Source organism: Maylandia zebra, linkage group LG1 (assembly GCF_041146795.1).
Source record: "Maylandia zebra isolate NMK-2024a linkage group LG1, Mzebra_GT3a, whole genome shotgun sequence".
NCBI lineage: Eukaryota > Metazoa > Chordata > Actinopteri > Cichliformes > Cichlidae > Maylandia > Maylandia zebra.
Window position 1 is genome coordinate 2,461,797 of NC_135167.1, and position 20,097 is coordinate 2,481,893.

The window sequence follows — 20,097 nt, forward strand, 5'->3', positions numbered from 1 at the left end:
GCTGACTCAAGCGTCAGACTACATTCACTTCCTGCTGCTGGAGTGAGGTTCTGAGGTCAGCAGAAGTCGAAGGAGGAAATAAACACAAAACATTTAGTGTTTGTTTTTAAATACATTTTAAATATTTATTTTGGAGGGTTGATGAATTTGAAGTCATGTGGAGCAGGATGAGGAAAACTGACTGAAGCAACAAAGGCGAGCCTTTATTTCATCTGATGAAACCTCCATAAAGGTCAGCAGAGTGAACGCCATCCAAAGCTGGTTAGGAGCATGCAGAGACGATTAAAAATGCAGAGACATTAAGCTGACAAGTTAAAACAGGAAGTGAGAGGCAGTAACTAAGCAGGAAAATACAGACACATGAATTACTTTCACTCGGGGAGTTTGTGAGGAAAGGCATAAACTCTTAATACAAAGGAACTAACCTAAAAATGAAGGACTCAGCCGCTGTAGTAATTTTGATATGACAAATGTAGGAAGTATGATCACGCACAGGAAGCGGGGCTACGTACCGGTTCCTCCTGCTGCCCCTCCCCTTGGCCCAGTGAGGAAAACCCTAAGATCGTGACAGCTCAGAATAACTCACGAGAATGTGCTGCGTTCAGGCTGAGAGAAGCCGGGCTGATAACCTGCAGGGCCCCTGCCTCATCACGTAGGTCATATAGCCTTCATATACTTCCTGCAAGTGCTTAGCCAAGTGAAACATGTGCTGCTAAAATACAGAGCTGTTTTTAACTTCTTACCTTTTAAAAATGCATCTCAAACGCAAACTGTAGGCACGTATCATAGGCCACATTCTTCGGAGGCCGCATTTGTAGACCGCCTTTTGCTAACTTTGTTTGTATTTTGTCTTTTTAATCTGTTATATCTTGTAAAGCACTTTGTGATCTCTATCTAGAAATGTGCTATATAAATAAAATTTTACTTACTTACTTACTTACTTACCGATTACATCACAGCCAGGTGAGGAAGGCTGTCCTGATTCGAAGGCTGCTCCAAATGCAGCTGACAAATGCGCCCTTCTTTTCCCCGGATTTGAAGGATGGCTCGGGTGTATCCTTCATGGCCCAACCTATCCCAGAATTCATAGCGCTGCCCAGCCGATTCCTGTTTCCAACAATGGCGGCAGCTACTTAGTTATAATTTTACTTAAACTATAATTTTGCTCTTATTACTCTTTCTGTGTTACACAAGAATGTAGCTGTAGAAACTTCAAATATCTGCTCGGTTTATCAAGACATCGCATATTTGCAAAAGTGCTCCAACGTTTTCGGAGACGTCTGTTACCCACCAGCTCGATAGCTGACCAGGGCGAACAGCTGACCGGGGCGAGAACAGCGAACTCCCCCCACATCATTTTCAAACCCCCCGCAGTCTTTCACTACTCAGGTTAAACATGATATATAAGTCACTTAGATAACTTAGATAACTTCGAAGGACCCGGCCCACATAGACCGCGAAGGCCAGGTCCTCAGGAGGATGCGGCCTATGAATTGGGACATAGCTTGTGCCTCTGCGGCGCAGCTAGCATGGGGATAACTTTCATAACTACTGTGAGGCTCCACGATCCACCGCTGCAGTACAACGTAGTCCATTAGAGTGAACTGAGATGATGCGACGCTTCCATTCAGCAGCTCTGAACTCCCGCTGTTACTCGGTAACCATGGATACCACAGAGCGGCCTAAACGTGTGCAGCTCGAGTGTGCTGTTTGTCCAGGACTCTCTGAAAATCTCTAATTAAGACTTTGTTCACTCACATGCAGAACATTACACACACCAAGTCGTTGTGCAATGCATGAATTTTGAGTGTCGCCTCAGATCACACACAGCAAACAAAGACTGCAGGGTTTGGCTGTGCTGGGTGCGCTCACTGCCCCTCACCCCTGAAACTGTAAGTACATGGTAGACTGTAGACAACCTGATGGACACGTGTGACTGACAGTTTGTTGGCTATCCTGGTTTACTGGCCTTTTAAATTAATGCAGCTTGTGGAGTGAGCTAACTGGAGTTAGCTGGTAACTTAGCACGCCAGCCTGTCATCCAAATGTGGTCACTTCTGGCTTTGAAAGTCTAAGGTGGCAGCAGCCACACTGCTAATGTTCATGTGTCTGACTGCAGAGTCCAAAATCAGTTGTTGACTAAAGATGGTGCCTAATTCCATCCTTTACATACATGCTGTGTCCAAATTCAGCATGAGGACCCGGCCTTCGCGGTCTACGTAGGCCGGGTCCGTCGAAGATAGAGAAAGCCGTAAGTGTGAGGCTGTGAAATGGGACGGTCTGGCCTTCAGCGTCACCGCTGTCTCTGTAGAGTTTAATAAACTCAACCATCTCACACTTCTGTTTAATCAGTTTTTTGTTTGACGTTTATGAAAACTAGAACTTTAATCTCAGCCAAACCGATTTACTCAGGAACAAATAAAGCACTGAAAAAAGCCAAACAATAACATGTTTAAGTTATCTAAGTGACTTATGTATCATGTTTAACCTGAGTAGCAAAAGACCGCGAGGGTCTGAAAACAATGTGCCGGGAGTTCGCTGTTCTCGTCGGCTCTAGTGAGCCTTGACCTCATGGTCCGCTCCAAGCTGGTGGGTAACAGACGTCTCAAATATGCGATGTCTTGATAAACCGAGCTGATATTTGAAGTTTACACAGCTACATTCTCGCCTGAAATTATCTTAAAACTTTATTTTGTGACCCAGAAAGAGAAATAAGAATAATATTAAAATTAAATAGCTGCCGCCAATGTTGGAAGCTGGAATTGGCTGGGCCGTGCTATGAATTATGGGATATGGTGGGCTACGAAGGATACACCCGAGCCATCCTTCAAATCTGGGGAAAAGGAGGACACATTTGTTGGAGTCTTCGAATTTGGACAGCCTTCGTCCCATCGCTGTGACGTAGTCGGTCTACAAATGCAGCCTCTGAAGGATGCAGCCTATGAATTGGGACACGGCTACAGTCTGTGGCAATTGTCCACAGGCTCAGCACCAACGTTTCAGTCAGTTTTTTCTCTAATGTTTAGGTCTGTGTGACGTCAGCTCTGTCACACCAGGATAAGAGCGAGTTATTCACTTCCCACCTGTGTTTTTAACGGTGCATTTGCTTCTGGAAGCTTTTCTGAAGCCCTCAGTGCAGAGAGAGGGAAGCTTGTTTGGTACCTGTGGGGTAAAATTCAGGGCAAACAAAGCTCGCAATCTTTCAGCTTAAAATGTCTTTAAGATCCTTCTGGGATTCTTTATTAAGGTAAACGTTCAGGGTACGGGCCTTCAGCTGAATGATTCAAAGTGAAACTGTAACAGTGCTTTTACAAGTTACTGATTAAATCCAGCCTCTGTTATCACAATAAGTCTTATGCTAGAGTTTCCTTGTTTACTCTGTGTGGAGTTTATGCTCTTTGTGTCTTTGACAGTGCTTTTTGGCACAGAAACCAGTGAGGTGATGCAATGCCGCTGCAGTCTCCTCCCTCTCGCTATAAAGCCTTGCTGCCTGTATTTAGAAGCAGAGCTCGCCTGCCAGATCAGCCTGTGAGACGTCCTAACTTTACGTTTAAAATGAACTTGAAACGAGTTTGTTTGTGCCGTCGTGTTAAGATTCTAAAAGTCTTAAATCTTAAAAAACACAGGCAGTAGCTAATAGTTCACCTCAGCCTGCTGCTAAAGCTTGATGCCTTCACACAAAACCAGTCTAACAATTAACAATTACGCTGAATTAAAAAACAAACAATTTCAGCAGCTTCCTCCACTGATTCTATAAATAACTTGTGTGTCAAACCTGTTCATTGCATCACTGTCCCACAGAGGAAAGAGGATATGTGTCTGATTAGAATTAAAAGGCCGATTCTTCCTGCTTCTTTGAACCCTTTCACTCCCATTGACCGACTTCCTCTCTGTGAGTGACAAGGAAACCAGGGCATGCAATACGGGTTTTCCACACTCACATCATCGTTCGGGCACCTGCAATGATTCAGGATGACTGATTCTCACTGTCATTGTTTTGGGTTTTGAATCTAATCCTCAGATTTTTTTAAATATTCCTTTCAGTTGTTTTCGCAGCTAACATGTCAGAAATGTTGTAATCTCACACTCAGCAGTCCTGCACGTGTACGGCGTTTACACACAGAGACCAACATGAAGCCTTCTGTCTGTCGGTGGGACGTCAGTGCCTCGGAAACCTGACGAGTTTTTATTATAGTGTCATTTTAGTCGGTGTATTTGGCAGCAAGTCTGCAGCTCCTTTGGACTTTTTCATATGTTATCTGTGGCGACCTCGTAAATCCTGATCTGTCTCATGAAAATCATCCTTTGTACATGAAACTCATAGAAAATGCACAAAAAATGAAGAATGCATTTTTTTGTTACCGTGCACACATATATGGAACATAAGTATAACCTTTAAACATTTACAGTGGGGCAAAAAAGTATTTAGTCAGCCACCGATTGTGCAAGTTCCCCCACCTAAAATGATGACAGAGGTCAGTAATTTGCACCAGAGGTACACTTCAACTGTGAGAGACAGAATGTGAAAAGAAAATCCATGAATCCACATGGTAGGATTTGTAAAGAATTTATTGGTAAATCAGGGTGGAAAATAAGTATTTGGTCAATAACAAAAATACAACTCAATACTTTGTAACATAACCTTTGTTGGCAATAACAGAGGTCAAACGTTTACTATAGGTCTTTACCAGGTTTGCACACACAGTAGCTGGTATTTTGGCCCATTCCTCCATGCAGATCTTCTCGAGAGCAGTGATGTTTTGGGGCTGTCGCCGAGCAACACGGACTTTCAACTCCCGCCACAGATTTTCTATGGGGTTGAGGTCTGGAGACTGGCTAGGCCACTCCAGGACTTTCAAATGCTTCTTACGGAGCCACTCCTTTGTTGCCCGGGCGGTGTGTTTTGGATAATTGTCATGTTGGAAGACCCAGCCTCGCTTCATCTTCAAAGTTCTCACTGATGGAAGGAGGTTTTGGCTCAAAATCTCACGATACATGGCCCCATTCATTCTGTCCTTAACACGGATCAGTCGTCCTGTCCCCTTGGCAGAAAAACAGCCCCATAGCATGATGTTTCCACCCCCATGCTTCACAGTAGGTATGGTGTTCTTGGGATGCAACTCAGTATTCTTCTTCCTCCAAACACGACGAGTTGAGTTTATACCAAAAAGTTCTACTTTGGTTTCATCTGACCACATGACATTCTCCCAATCCTCTGCTGTATCATCCATGTGCTCTCTGGCAAACTTCAGACGGGCCTGGACATGCACTGGCTTCAGCAGCGGAACACGTCTGGCACTGCGGGATTTGATTCCCTGCCGTTGTAGTGTGTTACTGATGGTGACCTTTGTTACTTTGGTCCCAGCTCTCTGCAGGTCATTCACCAGGTCCCCCCGTGTGGTTCTGGGATCTTTGCTCACCGTTCTCATGATCATTTTGACCCCACGGGATGAGATCTTGCGTGGAGCCCCAGATCGAGGGAGATTATCAGTGGTCTTGTATGTCTTCCATTTTCTGATGATTGCTCCCACAGTTGATTTTTTCACACCAAGCTGCTTGCCTATTGTAGATTCACTCTTCCCAGTCTGGTGCAGGTCTACAATACTTTTCCTGGTGTCCTTCGAAAGCTCTTTGGTCTTGGCCATGGCGGAGTTTGGAGTCTGACTGTTTGAGGCTGTGGACAGGTGTCTTTTATACAGATGATGAGTTCAAACAGGTGCCATTCATACAGGTAACGAGTGGGGGACAGAAAAGCTTCTTACAGAAGACGTTACAGGTCTGTGAGAGCCAGAGATTTTCCATGTTTGAGGTGACCAAATACTTATTTTCCACCCTGATTTACGAATAAATTCTTTACAAATCCTACCATGTGGATTCATGGATTTTTTTTTCACATTCTGTCTCTCACAGTTGAAGTGTACCTCTGGTGCAAATTACTGACCTCTGTCATCATTTTAAGTGGGGGAACTTGCACAATCGGTGGCTGACTAAATACTTTTTTGCCCCACTGTACGTATGCCCCAATGGATACTCGTGAATATCTGAGGCAGGAATTTACTCTTATAAAGCACCTAACCTCCCAGGTGTACTGCTTACCTGGTGTCAGTGGAAAAGGAAGAGGAACAGGCAAAATTTACCGAAATAATGTAACAGTGATGGAAGCTTTAGATGTGTGTAAAAGGCTGTTTAGTGTCAGGAATTTTAGGTTTGTCTATAATTCAGCGTTTCAGACAAACAGAGTCTAACTGCTATGATTCATGAAAAGCACAAACTGTGGATGAAACCAAGAAGAGCTGTTTGGGATTCTTTGCATATTTACATACTTTAAATATATAATGATATTGAGGCATTTCTGCAGATTTTCCCTCATGTGCATGCAGCATACTGCATGCACACTATGACGCAGTGATGCAAACATGAACAGCCTTCTGTTGTTTCGGTCGGGCTGATGTACGTACAGGAATGTGACGTGGGACTTTCTGCAAAATATCCAGCCAAGGCGGCAGAGTTTCAGGGGCATTCCAGTCGACACCTGCGACACCATCTTCCTGTACTACAGCATCAAAGGGTGAAGTTTGTGAAGAGCGCTGGGAGGTGACATTAAAGTGTCCAAGAAATTAAGAATGACGGGTGAATAATCGAGTAATGCAGACATTTTGTTCATTTTCAGTAATTTACAGAATTAGTGAAATGTAACTGTGCACTGACATAAATCCACTGGAAAATAACCGAATCTGAGGTCACAGATAAAGGAAGCAGCAGGCTCAGTTTCTTATTGACATCCAAATAACACAGGTCTGCAAACAGAACATTGTATATGATTTTTTTTGACTGTTTCTTATAGATTTTTACTCACTGGGAAAAATCCTCTAAAAGTTCCACCTCATCAGGTTTTCTTGCAACACTCATGTTTTTACTGTAATTAACCTTTTTCAACTGAAATCTGGTATCCTATAATTGAATCAAAAAACCATATCCAATAAGGATTCCTTACATTAATTTAATGTTTCTAAGAGCGAGACATACAACTAGAAAATGTGAGGAATTGAGGGGGGTCAGTAGGAGGGGGGAGGGTACGGTGGGTTTGGCGGTGTGAGGAGCTCAGATGGTCGTGTCCCAAAAGGTTTATTTTGTTCATAGCCAAAGCTAAAGAAAAAGTGTGCACAGTTAAATTATTGATACTTTTCATTGCTGTTGTGCTTTTTTTTAATGTAAACTACTCGTGTTTTGCAAAAAACTGAACGTGATGGAGGGAAATGAAATCATTTTTGGGTTCAGCACCCTAAAAAACATACAATTTACCCGAAATATCCCATGCAGCTGAAAATATTTTTTGTTTTGTTTTTTGGAGACCTGTGTAATCTGAGTCTTTGCAGCAGGGGACTCGCCCCCTGCTGGGCATTAGAGAGAATACAGGTTTGAAGACAAGAAGGAAGTTTTTGCATTAGGCCGTCAGGAGTCTGCCTAACCAGGTTATTATAGTTAATTCAAACTACACTAAAAGAACAAATTTAAATAAAATCAAAATAACTGACAATCTAAACTTGTCAATTTAAATAAAATGGAAATATGAATAAAACTCCCCACTCACCCCTGCTGGCGGTCTATCCTTCAAGCTCGTATCAGTATCTGAGCTGCTCCTGTTCCTAGGACTGCGCTCTTCTGCACAGAGGTCTCCGATGTTGTTTCTGGGATCTGCTGGAGCCACTTGCCCAGTTTGGGGGTCCCTACCACTGGGAGCACCGTTACCTTCACCCTCCACATCTTCTTGAGCTCTTCTCTGAGCCCTTGGTCCTTCTCAAGCTTCTCGTGTTCCTTCTTCCTGATGTTGCTGTCATTCAGTATCACTGCATCGATCACTACAGCCGTCTTCCTCTGCTTGTCTTACGCCACTATGTCCGGTTGGTTAGCCATTTGTCCGCCTGTATCTGTCCCACAGGATCTTTGCTTGGTCATTCTCAACCACCCTAGGGGGCGTGTCCCATTTTGACATGAAGTTTGTTATCCTTAAAGTTCTTTCAAAAGACTCCAGCCAATCCAAAATGCAGTGATAGACCTCACAGTACCATATCACCCTATTAGAGCACTTCGCTCTTGCACTGCAGGCCTACTTGTTCTTCCTACAGTATTTAAAAATAGAATGGGAGGGAGAGCCTTCAGCTTCGTCCCCTCTTTAGGAGACAGACACTGTCTCTATTTTGAAGGCTGCAGTACTGCATGTCCTTAAGTTTTGTCTTCTCTCTGTCATAGGGTGTAAGCAGACAGCTTCCCTTCCCTAAGTCTGGTCCTGATGAAGCCTGTTGGAGAAAAGGTGGTGCAGTGTGCCTGCTGTTATGGAAGGGGGAATTATCTTTAGAGACTGAAACAGTTTTTATAGCTGTGTTACGTCCACACATGACATGTTTATTTCTGCTGTAAGTTTGGACATTTGAACACGAGAGTCTGGGGGACTGATTGGCTTCTGGGAAAGTGTTCGGTTTGTTTTTTCCACTTAGACGTTCTTTCAGTTTCACAGCTTCACATTTCTCTGAGTCAGTGAAGCTGAAATAGGCTGATAGCAGCAGGTTAATTTGGGATGTCATGCAGCCTGGTCTGCAGGAATTACACAGAGATGAAAAGTTTCTGTTTCCCGTTAAGGAAAAACGGGACTTGCCAGTTTTCCTAGCAAAGCTGCTGCTTATCTCTTTACAAAGATAAGAATGAAAATTGAATAAATGCAGGAAAATGAACCTGACTGCTTAAACACGCAGATCTGGGTAGTTTTCCTCATGGATCTGACGCACTGACGAGGCGTCTCACTCTATTCTGCTCTGAATTATTTACGTCCTACTTTCCTCGCAGATGCACATCCCTTTAGTCACCACTGGAAGGAAGGAGTTTCCTCTTGTTATGACTTATCATCACAAATGCAAACAGTGAATTCTGGGTGACTCAACACCTTGACGCAACCGGGACACAACTTTTAGGGCTTTGGCTTCAGCGAGCCTGGCTGCGGTCCAATCAAAGCAAGCAACAGCAACAGTCCCGTGTTTACAGAAAAAGCTTTCTGACGCACAATGTGAGATGGGCACATTGGAACATTCTTGGTAAATGCTTTCGTCCGTCTTGCGCCGGTCCAAGAATTTCACCTCTAGCGGCACAATACGAATGCCCCCGGCCGTCCCTCTTAATTTAGCGGGACCGGTCCTTTTGTTCTCTTCTGTTGAGTGAGTTGATTGCAGCACTGATAGGCTCAGACTAAAAGAAAGGAATCTGCTTGTTGCACCAAATGCTGGCCTGCAGGTCATGTGTTTGTTTCCCTCACTATGGAGAGACTGTATATCATATTTCAGCAGGTATATTCCAAACATTTCACATAATGTACTGTCCCTGATTTATTAAAAAGCACATTTGAACACAGGTGCAATATTAGTATGTGCATTTTTAAATATATAGAGTCGTGACCCAAAAAGGCACCAGAAACACAAAGACTATCAGACTGGTGTCAAACACCACTGAGGACAAAGTACGTTTTCTAGTTTTAAATAAGTTGATGTGTCACAGCAAACAGAGGTTTATTTACGTAAATCAATTAATGTATGACACAATAAAAATACCAAAATAAAATGAGATCAAATAAAACATGAAGCACATTATTTTGAAAAGCCAAACACATATAAAATAATGAATAAGACAAATAAAATTCCCTCTGAAGTTAAATGAACACATTTAAGCTCATGATGAAAGTCAACAAGAGGAAATACGCTTGTTTTTCTTCCACTTCTCTCCTTTTGCCTCCTAAACGAGCTCACCACAACGAGGAAGTAGAAACACAAAATTGCACACAGTCACAATAAATGTGCGGGTTTTCTCAAAGTGTGAAAACAGATTCACAGAAACTTTTTTCTGGTGGAAGTGGACGAGGAAGTGAAAACCGCCACACAACTCACAACGTCACCCCACAGCGCTGCAGTCCGGCCTGCGAGTACCTGGACAGGTGTTTGTGTTTCAGACTCAACACGCTGAAAATGAAAGAGAATAACAGAGATCTGTAATCTGTGCTCCGACCTCACAGGTCAGAGGTCGTGCTGACTGGAGCACTGTGACTTTGTCCTGCTAATACTACCAGTATTACTGTTCATTACAACAGTATTACTACCATTACTACTGCACTACAACTTGTACCATATGTGCTTTATAAAGTTAAATTCATATCAAACATATTAAACATAGCTGCTATGATCTTTTCTACTCATTCCTCTGCATCTACCAGCAGTGTCGAGGCTCTGCGGTCAGAGGGTCCCAGAGGAAACCAAGTGACTGTTTTTAATGTTTCTAATGTTTCTAATGAAGCCGTGGAAGGACTTTATTTTTATTTATTTAAAATGAGAAATCCCAGCCGCTTGTGGCCCCGTCCCTCTCTGAGCCGATATTTCTTCCTTTTAAAAGGGAGTTTTTCCTTCCTACTGTCACCAGAGTACTTACTCAAACAGGGTCGTGTCATTGTTGTTGTTTTCAAATCGGATGAGTTCTGCCAATACAGACCGATCAGTTTGTAATTTTCACATAAAGCTCTGCCGAGTTTATTTCTCTGATTTATTGACAACAAATCAGAGAAATAAAAAAAGAGAGAAATAGATCAAATGTGATATTCAAAGACAGATTTTAGTTAAAAGTAAAATGAGATTTCGTTGCATTTTTCTTTGGTGGTTTTAACATCATTTAAAAAAAGAAATCCTCTGTAAGGGGTTTCTCTGAATCCTGTCAGAAAGGAGAAGAAGTGGAACCAAAGGGGAACCGTGACTTCTTAGAACACACTGAGCCATGAACGTGGACGTCGGATATAAAGGGAGCAGCGAGCAGGTCGGAGCACATCAGCCCTGCACATTCCAACAGAAGAACATCTGTCTGTGTCGGGAACCATGAAGACTCTGCTGGCTCTCACAGTCCTGACGCTCATCTGCTTCCTGAAGCACAGCTCTGCCAGTGAGTACCGCTGACCTCTGACCTCTGAGCGCCGTGAGTCTGAGCTGCACTCGTATTAACTCTGTGTGTGTGTCCACAGTGCCAGTCGCTATGGAAATGGTGATAAACGGTGTCGAATGCTGCCAGGCCGTCACTAATAAAATCCACATACCAGTGGACAAGGTGAAGCATGTGATGAAGAGCAGCGGCTGCAGTCGTGATGCAATCATGTGAGTACATGAAAGTCAGGTTACAGGTGTTGCAGGTCTCTGTGCAGATGCAGAACTGTAGAGTGCGGCTAACCTGCATTAATATCTTTGATGTTTTAGTTCATTTAGGAGGCATCGAATTTGGAGGAGTTGCAATTAAAGAGGATTTTAGAACATTTTGACTTTGAGATTTTTATTTTGCCTCTAGTCTTCTGATTGAGACAGTTGTAGTATGTTATTGTGAAGTAGGCTTACACAAGTGCAGTTAGAACTGGGAGGCTCTTATTATGAAAAACCAGCGTGCACTCTCTCTTGGCTTCATGTTTGGGCTCCACCAGTCTGAAACTCAGTAAATTTGATCGTCTTCTGTGTGTTCATCATCGACTGGTAAAACTAAGTACTGAGAAAAATGAAACTGGCTGCTGTGTGACTTATTTTTCAGCTTCTTTCCATCAGTGGCCCTGTTTGCGATGTTGTGACGTGTACATTGACACTGTGTCGTGTGTTTCTTACAGCGTCACTACTCGGAAGAAGAAGTTCTGCCTTGATCCTGAATGGAAACATGCGCAGATGCATCTGGAAGAATTCAAGAAAAGATCAGCGCCCACCACTCTGGAACCTGAAACCACTAAAGAAATGAAGACAAACGTCTCGTCCACCACTCTGAAGCCCACAACCATCTGAGTCTGGAATCCCAGAAATGATCAAAGAAGCTATTTGTTGCTCTCATGTGTTTTGAACTGTTGCAGAACTTTGATCATTAATGATGATCACACAGAAATGTTTCTAGTTTAAAACCTTTAAAGTTTTTCTTTTTGGATGTTTTTTATGAGAGAAACCAGAGAGAAACCAAGTACTGTGACTGAAAGTTTCAAATGTCTGTTCATCATTGCTCCACCTTTCACAATAAAAGCTTTATTTTTGTACCTTTAAAGCCCACTGAGTCCTTGTCTGAGCTTGTTGTGTTACCGCGACTGCTTTATTTAGAGCAGCTGTGAGTCATGAAGACATGCACCCATGTTATAATAATGTTATGTTATGACAAACATCACCTTCATAAAGACCCAAAGCTGGAATAAACCAGTGTTTGCTGTATACTTTTGGGACCTTTGCGTCTTCGCCGTCAGCAGCCGCATCTTCTAACATTTATTTTTAATTATAAAAGATGGATTTTATTATTATTTCACCGTTTTTACACATTATTTGTCAAAGTAAAAGATTTGATTTGTCGTTCTAGAGTTTTAACTCAAAGCTGTCGACGCGAGTGATGAAAACAAAGACGAGCAGCGGTGCTTCAGCGGCTCAGAGATCAGATGTTATTTAGAGAAAGAGGAACTGTGGTTTGTTTACACCCGAGTATCCTTAAAATTCAGAGAAAGAACGCAGACATTACAGGAGGAAGTGAAACCAGAAGAATACACACAGAAACACAGTTTTACACAGATTGATCATGAATTAGTTTTAGGTAGTTAAATAAAAGTGTTTTATATCTTTCTGTTGTAGATTTTGTGTGTATTTCACATTTTTTGGAAACGATTACAAAATGTCTTAAATCAGACCTTCCCAAAGGGGGGGGCCGCCCCCTAGGAGGGGCGCAGAGCCATGGCAGGGGGGCGCAGAGCCATGGCAGGGGGGGGCGCGGTATGAAAAGGAAAAAAACTAAACGCTTGGACACTGCGAGCACAGGCGCCCACAGACACGCAAAGCAGGAGATGAAGCATCGCTGAATATGTTTCCAAACCAGCTTCATTCTGAGCCAAAGACTAGAAAATATGGTGACGCAAATCTTCCCTTTGGCTTCACCTGCACAAGTGCCGAGGTAGGTCTCCCTGCAGGCTTGGTTTCCCCTGTGTCGGGAGCAGCGCTGGGCTGTGTAAATCACGGACAAACAGGATCCCACAGCTGTTTATGTTTTTAAACCCATTTTGCACAGAGAAGCATTTTTTGAAAAATGTATTGATGCAATGTTGAATATTATTACACAGGAAACAACTACACCTAAAATAATGACACCGTGACGCCTCTGCCTTTCTAAATGGAGGGACAGTGACTGCATGTAAACCTGCAGACAGTCAGATTAACAGTATTTTGTCTCCATCTGCGATTCATCTCATGTAAACAATAATGTGGCGCACAGCGTGACGTGAAAAAGGCGCATACCTTTGACGTTGCATGAAGAACTCTGTATTCCTCGTCCACACATAAATGCAAAAAGGAGTTAAAAAAAACCTCCGTTCTCGGTGACGCGGACGAAACAGCTGCGTGTTCACAAATACCCGTGTAGGTGCGGACGCAGCGTGAAAGAGTTAGAAGTTTATTTTATTACTGCCTGTGATTTATTGCAGATTACTTGTATTTGCTTAATTGTTTACTAAATGTTTGAGCTGTGAAATTAAACCGCAATGGAGCAAAAAATGGGCGCGTGTGGTTGGAGGATGTGTTTGTGCGCGAACATTTTTCTTGTAAAACAAAGGAGCAAAAACAAGTTTGGGAACCGCTGCCTTAAAGTGACATTAAAGAGTTAAAATCTCTGTGAAAAGGTAAAATAATAAATAATAAATGTAGTGAGTGAAGAGGAGTCGCTGAGTTCATTTTCAAACTTTGCTTTCGTAGAAGTCAGTAACCACATTCTCACAACCTCACTCAGATATCGAGTGTCTGGTTCCTGATTCGAGCTGCTAATACCAAGTATGAGAACTCAGCACGCAGACGCGCTTCCACGAACTTTCATGTGTCCCTGGTCGGTTTTACCCAGAAATCACTGCGGCAACTTCATCCCACCGAAGAGCTCGTTGCACTTTGTGCAGCGTAAAATGTCACGATTAGAAACTCTAAACAGGAAGTGAAAACTACTAAATGAATGAATGTTTTGCAATAAAGTGACTGAAAGTATCAAAGGTTAAAATCACAACACAAGTCATAAATGACACCAAACAAAAAGAAACGAGACTTCCTCCTAAAGCGTATACAATCAGATTTCACTAAAACCAAGGAGCAAAGGGTCAAAGTTCAGTGAATCATCACGCCTCAAACAACACGTTTGAAAAGAGATTATTTTGAGCGATGTCAGGATCATCCTCAGTGCTGTGAGAGGTTTTCTGGATATTTGTTCCACGTGCACGCTCCAGACCATCAAACAAATCTTAATATTAGTTAAAGATAACCCGAGTAAATACAAAATACACTTTTAATTGATCATTTCATTCATTCAGGGAAACAAAAGCTATGTGAAATGACACCACTCTGTGCAGATGATTCTCTGCAGCAACATTTGTAACAATGTTGTAGTTTTTCTTTGTTTTTTGTCGCTGTTGTGTCATCTGTTAACACCTCGACTGGAGGCGACACTCATGGGGATCTTTTGTGCTGAAGAGTCACATGACCCCATTTGCATCAAATAACACACAGTTTGAAGAAATGAGGAAGGTGCCCGGGATTTATTTTTGGCTTTTTATTGGTTAGGTCATCCAGCTACCTTACCGTCAAATAATTCATTTTTTTAAATATCATCTTCAAAGAAGAAAGCACAACTGAAAGCAAAAATCATTCACTCGTCACTTTTAAAAGGTGGAAACAATCAATAATAATAGTAAATCAAGGTTCCTACTAAAACACTCAAATCACAACATCAAACAAAGAGTAACTGAAATGTGACACACTGGATCTGTAAAGAGGAGGTGAGACATGAGCCGGGACAAGCACGCCGGAGTCTCCTGATGCGCATCCGTGTCTGTTCCAGTCTCTGAATTTCCCTCGCTGTCTCCCAGGGGCCAAGTGAGGGCTGTGATTGGATGTGGGTGGGTGTCAGGAGAGGCAGCTTTTATTTTCCTCTAAAAGCCAAAGGTGTTCTCCCCGCTGTAGGCCACGTATAAAAAGCCGTCCTCATCCTTCTCCTTCTCGTAGAGCTGCCCCATCGTGATGCTGAAACATGGAGGGAGACGCAACGTCGTCACTGAACACCAAATAAGAAAACAATCCACCGCAGAAAAGACACCGACAAATCCGCCCGGTTAGCATTTTTTCATAAATAACAACAGAAATCTGTGAACATTTGGAGGAGTAAATGGTCTGTATTTGTATAGCGCTTTACTCGTCCCTAAGAACCTCAAAGCGTTTTACATATCCAGTCATCCACACATTCACACACTGGTGATGGCAGCTACATTGTAGCCACAGCCACACTGACAGAGGCGAGGCTGCCGGACACTGGTGCCACCGGGCCCTCTGACCACCACCAGTAGGCAACAGGTGAAGTGTCTCGCCCAAGGACACAACGACCGAGACTGTCCGAGCCAGGGCTCGAACCAGCAACCTTTTGATTACAAGGCGAACTCCCAACTCTTGAGCCACGATCGCCCAAGTGACACACACTAGCACATAAAGAGCGGCCGACAGCCTGTAAACAACAGTAGACTTGTGATAGCAAGCAAGCGAATAATGAAGAAAACAGATTTTTAGACGGGAAACTGTGAGAGAGAGAGAGAGAGAGCTGTGCATGAAGTGTGATTTTATCCTGGTGGAAGCAAAACAGCGAAAGTCAGAGTGAGTTCATGACGATGTTTATGTGAAGCGTAGTTTGGATCTTCTTTTGCTGCTGGTTCAGTCAATATTGTTGGGAGAGAGATCAAACTAACAGCTTTAGAATCATCTGCACAAAGACATAAACACAAAGCGCGGAGCCGCCGAAACATCAGAATCAGCGAGCTGTCGGCTTTCAGCCCCGACCGTGTCCGCGCCGGCGGGTGAGAAAGTCACATCTCACTGATCCTGATGATTCTGATGTGTCGGCGGCTCCGCGCTTTGTGTTTATGTCTCTGTGCAGAATCCGTGTTCCTGCTCTCATTTACTGTTTCAGCTGTTTGGTGGTTGTTGAAATTTTGTGAGGTTTAACCTGAGATTCTGGCGTTTCGGGCAAAATAAATTAATATTAAAAAATCAATTCAGGATTTCAATGAATCGATATCACGTTATCCAAGCTAGAATCGATTTTAATCTATATATCGATAATCAAAACCCAGCCCTAGTGGAAACTGACCCACTAACACTGAAATACTGAGACGTGCAGCATTCTGAATGCTGAGAGACAAAACTGAATGAATACAGTATTAAATGAATGACGGGAAGATTTACAGTTTTCATCTGTTGTGTTTTGCAGTAGAGTAAATATCTTCCTGTCAGGCCTTCTTTTATCATTCGTCCTCCAAAAGCCGAGCAGATTCATGGAAAATTAAAGATATCATAGATATGATGTCTTTTATCTAAAGACCTTTGAAACTGAAACGGTTAATGGTGGCAGCCACCAGTATTCGCTTACAATCAAACATTCAACCCTCACACGACCTGAAGTTACAGAGCGAGGTCATTTCAGATCTCATTATTTTACTTTATAATATAAAAATCAGACAACGAGGTCCTCTGAAAGGCTGAGCTCACCTGGACTGAGGCACCGTCTTATCCACAAACAGGAAGATGGCCTTCTCCGAGGGCAGCTGGATGCGTTTCCTGATGATCCACATGAACTGGGCCACTGTGATGTCAGAGGGGACCAGGTACTTCCTCTTGTCGATGTCCACTATCTGTGATCCCGACACTTTCTCCACGATCACCTGAACGCAACGACACACACATTTCATCATCAGCGAACTGGCCGACTTGCAGAAGCAGCCGCCCACGCGTCGTCGCGCTCACTCACCGGGACGCGGTCAGGGTACTTGTTGCGGATTTTGGCTGACTCTATGCATCGATGTTCTGCAGGAGACAAAGACACACGTGGGTTAGTCTGACGGGTGTTTCTCGGCACCTCGCGCTGTTTCCAAGTGAAATTTTTAAAAAAAAGGCTAATGAAAGTTAACCAAAATGAAACTATAAAGAAAATTATTATTATTATTTTAACAATAATGAAACAAGAAACTGACTCTGAGTTCTCACTTGATTAAACCACAGAAACAAACATGATTAAAAAGACAGAAAACTACAATAACGATCAAACAGATGCAAATTATAAGCAACAAATAACAAAAAACAGACATTACAAAGAGCTGCTATTCATTGCAATCGAATGTTCAACTTAATTCAACATATTTATATTGCCCAACAGCTTTGCATGATTCACAGTTCAAAATAAGCCTTCTTTATCTCATACAGAGCCTTGTTTCATATGAACATCCACCAGGAGCAGTGGATATATGACAGGGTTTAACAAATGCAGATTTAAGTCCACTTCAATCAGTGAAAAAAGGTTTTCAGTAACTTTCTAAATGCAAAGGCAAGCGTTTGACTCCCTGCAGCGCCCCCTGTGGTGTGGAGGCTAGCTTCAGCAGTTTGTTTACATGTACCAAATATTATCAGCCTTCTTAAATGATCAATAAAAGCTACTTTTCAAAAAGCAGCTGACTTCTTCAGTTTAAGTCTTTAGGTCCCTGGTGGTTATGTGAGGAGTTCTTCAGAGAGGTTTGTTTAGAAAAAACCTTCCTCAGACAGCTCTCAGCACCTCCTGCTGCTGATTATGTACAGAGATCGATATCTGACGGTGGAGTTGTTGTCAGTTAACACCACCTCTGGCCGCCCGAACACCTTCGATCCGCTCACTCAAAAGAAGAACGTGCAGGCACTGAATCTTTAATAAAACATCACCATGTTGCCTCTATGATATCACGCCGCATGCATTCCTGCAAGTATTTATTCTGGCAAATATTTGCACTAAAGTAAAACAACCACTCTCGTTTCTAACAGTTCACCAGCTCCTTTTCCTTCAGATCATTCGTTTTCACTATGTCACATGAATTTAAGATGAATGAGCACAAATGGACAAAAATCCTTATCGCGGTTTGTAGTCAGCCGGCTGAAACAGCGCTCGGCATGAGGCCGCAGGAACCACATCTTATCTTTCACAGGAAGCACTGGGGTTGCCCTGAGCTCCTGTTCAGGTTTCACAGTTGGCTGCCATAGACATGCTAATTGCTGCAGTTGCTTCTAGTTTGCATGGAAGATACTGAATTATCTGCAAACCCTCGCTAACTACTTCCTGAACTGTAGTGAAACACAAAGTGCAACACAACCCAGAAATTCACCTTCCCTGTAAAGGTTTCGACTTTTGTGTTTTGCATTTTTACAGCTAGAAATTAGCGAGCATTTGCAGAAATGTCCGCATCTTCCTTCCAAACAGCGACTGGGGCGACGTGTAGCGACCTAAGCCATCGCAGGAAGGTCCATACAGGTAGCACCGTGTACCGTAAACCTCCAACCAGTCCCCTCACTGATCTAGGACCGTGTGACTCTGTGGGGCCTTGTTCACGCCACCCTACAGCATCACAATGGCAAAATGGTGGACAGGTTAATGGTCATGTGACTACAAACCCTGAATAGTGCTAGCTTGAAAGAAAGAACCATAAATACTTTCTTAAGCTTTTATTATAACAACATTTAATAAATGACACAAAAAAGTTACCACTGATTTTTTTTACCTAAATCAACAGGGGGGGGAGGGGGGGGGGTTGGGCCTTCACCAACATGTGCTTGTCTTTCTTAACGGAGACAACATTTGTGCTATTTTAAATCCTACAAATAATATTTCATGGTAAGTTTCAACCACTGGTGGAAGTCAGCTTACACAATATTTATTACAATTGCGTAATTATAGAATAATACAATATTTTTATGTGAAATTAATGGATATAAAACTATTTTACAGTAGCACAATCACAGGGAAGGTGCTCCTGCACTCCTCCTGTACTTCACTAAGTGAGTTTTCCTGATTACCTTGATTTACTTTACTGTACTTCAGCTGTAACTGAGCACACTTTAAATGATCCCTCAGCACATTTACATGTCTAAACAGATGTTTCCAGCTGTGTTGCATGCGGCTGGCCCGCAGTGTAGAGCTGTTTGGTCATCCAGCTGCTGATGAACTGCGAGCAGAGGCGAGGCCCGACTAGCTACTTGCTGAGCCAGTATACACGATTAGCCTGAAACTGGGTCGTCGTGTTAACAACAAAGACACGATGGTTTGTCCGCTTCCACGAGCCCAGTACACGGCTTTAACACTACGGGTTTAAAAGTTAACGATAACAGGAGCGGACATCAACATTTACACCTGTATGTCCCCGTTAATGGATCGCTGGCTCCTCTATGGACAAAAGCCTGGAGGACAGGCCCGGCTCCCCGCAGGGCCCGTTTACCAGCGACACCTTAGAAACTTTAAAGCCCACATTAACTCCCATACGGAAGAATAAACAGCTAGACTTTTATAACATAATAATAACAACTCATAACTATTTTTCCTCACTAATCAGAACGTTGCCTCCATTCTCACCCAAAGAGTGGTCTTCTTTGAACATCCATTTCATGTTTGCCGTTTCCGGGCTCCTCTCGTCGGGTGCAGCGGGCTGTAAACGCGACTCACGGTTAAATTTGGGGCTCAGCAATCTTCCCGCTCGCTGTCCTCTCAGTTTTAACCACAAACGAACACACGGCTCGGCACCTCCCAGCGCTCCAGCTACACAACAACAACAACAACAACAGCAACAATCCTCTTCTTCACGATCAGCCTGCTGAGCCCCGCCCAGCCCGTGACGTCACCAAGGCCCCTACCATTCCGCCATGTAAAGGGGGGAGAGAAAGACGGAAACATCGACTCTTTCTCTCTGTAAACGTAATAATAACGAACAAGCAATGGCGAAATGCATCATAACTAGGCTAATAACCACATAAGACCTAAGTAAGATTAAATGTTTCCATTTCACTGTATGCATAAGCCGATATTAACATTTCACATGGTAGTTTATGCACTGTTCCCCCCGTAGTGATGCGCAGTCATACGTATTTCTCCTCGCTACAACGTAAACACAACCAGCATTACAGCATTGTCCCCACAGACATGCGCAGTTTGAATCCCCTAAATGCAACCATTACTTTCGTTAACAAATGCTGAGTATTAAGAATGTTT

At 43.0% G+C, this 20,097-nt stretch overlaps 2 protein-coding genes across 2 annotated transcripts; one reads left to right on the plus strand and one right to left on the minus strand.

The window, feature by feature from the left end:
- Window positions 1–475: 475 nt before the first annotated feature.
- Window positions 476–12,074, plus strand: LOC143418880 (uncharacterized). The gene is made up of 4 exons (XM_076884509.1): window positions 476–652; window positions 10,748–10,965; window positions 11,045–11,174; window positions 11,669–12,074. The coding sequence occupies exons 2-4, from the start codon at window positions 10,902–10,904 to the stop codon at window positions 11,835–11,837; spliced, it is 363 nt and encodes a 120-aa protein (XP_076740624.1). The 5' UTR covers window positions 476–652; window positions 10,748–10,901; the 3' UTR covers window positions 11,838–12,074.
- Window positions 12,075–14,589: 2,515 nt separating this feature from the next.
- On the minus strand, window positions 14,590–19,707 carry LOC101473761 (gamma-aminobutyric acid receptor-associated protein-like 2). Its single transcript, XM_004565743.4, has 4 exons — window positions 19,465–19,707; window positions 16,846–16,901; window positions 16,587–16,759; window positions 14,590–15,074 (listed from the first exon to the last, which is right to left on the minus strand). Exons 1-4 carry the CDS (start codon window positions 19,496–19,498, stop codon window positions 14,984–14,986), a joined length of 354 nt encoding a protein of 117 aa, XP_004565800.1. The 5' UTR covers window positions 19,499–19,707; the 3' UTR covers window positions 14,590–14,983.
- Between the last annotated feature and the right edge of the window lie 390 nt (window positions 19,708–20,097).

What these genes read in the sequence shown, in the direction of transcription:
- LOC101473761 (XM_004565743.4), bottom strand. Translation starts at nt 19,498, where the DNA reads ATGAAATGGATGTTCAAAGAAGACCACTCTTTGG. An exon ending in AGTACCCTGACCGCGTCCCG is followed by an intron (nt 16,760 to 16,845) that starts GTGAGTGAGCGC and finishes CGTTGCGTTCAG; the next exon opens with GTGATCGTGGAGAAAGTGTC. An exon ending in AAGACGGTGCCTCAGTCCAG is followed by an intron (nt 15,075 to 16,586) that starts GTGAGCTCAGCC and finishes TCCATGTTTCAG; the next exon opens with CATCACGATGGGGCAGCTCT.
- LOC143418880 (XM_076884509.1), top strand. Translation starts at nt 10,902, where the DNA reads ATGAAGACTCTGCTGGCTCTCACAGTCCTGACGCTCATCTGCTTCCTG. An exon ending in CCTGAAGCACAGCTCTGCCA is followed by an intron (nt 10,966 to 11,044) that starts GTGAGTACCGCT and finishes GTGTGTCCACAG; the next exon opens with TGCCAGTCGCTATGGAAATG. An exon ending in TGCAGTCGTGATGCAATCAT is followed by an intron (nt 11,175 to 11,668) that starts GTGAGTACATGA and finishes TGTTTCTTACAG; the next exon opens with CGTCACTACTCGGAAGAAGA.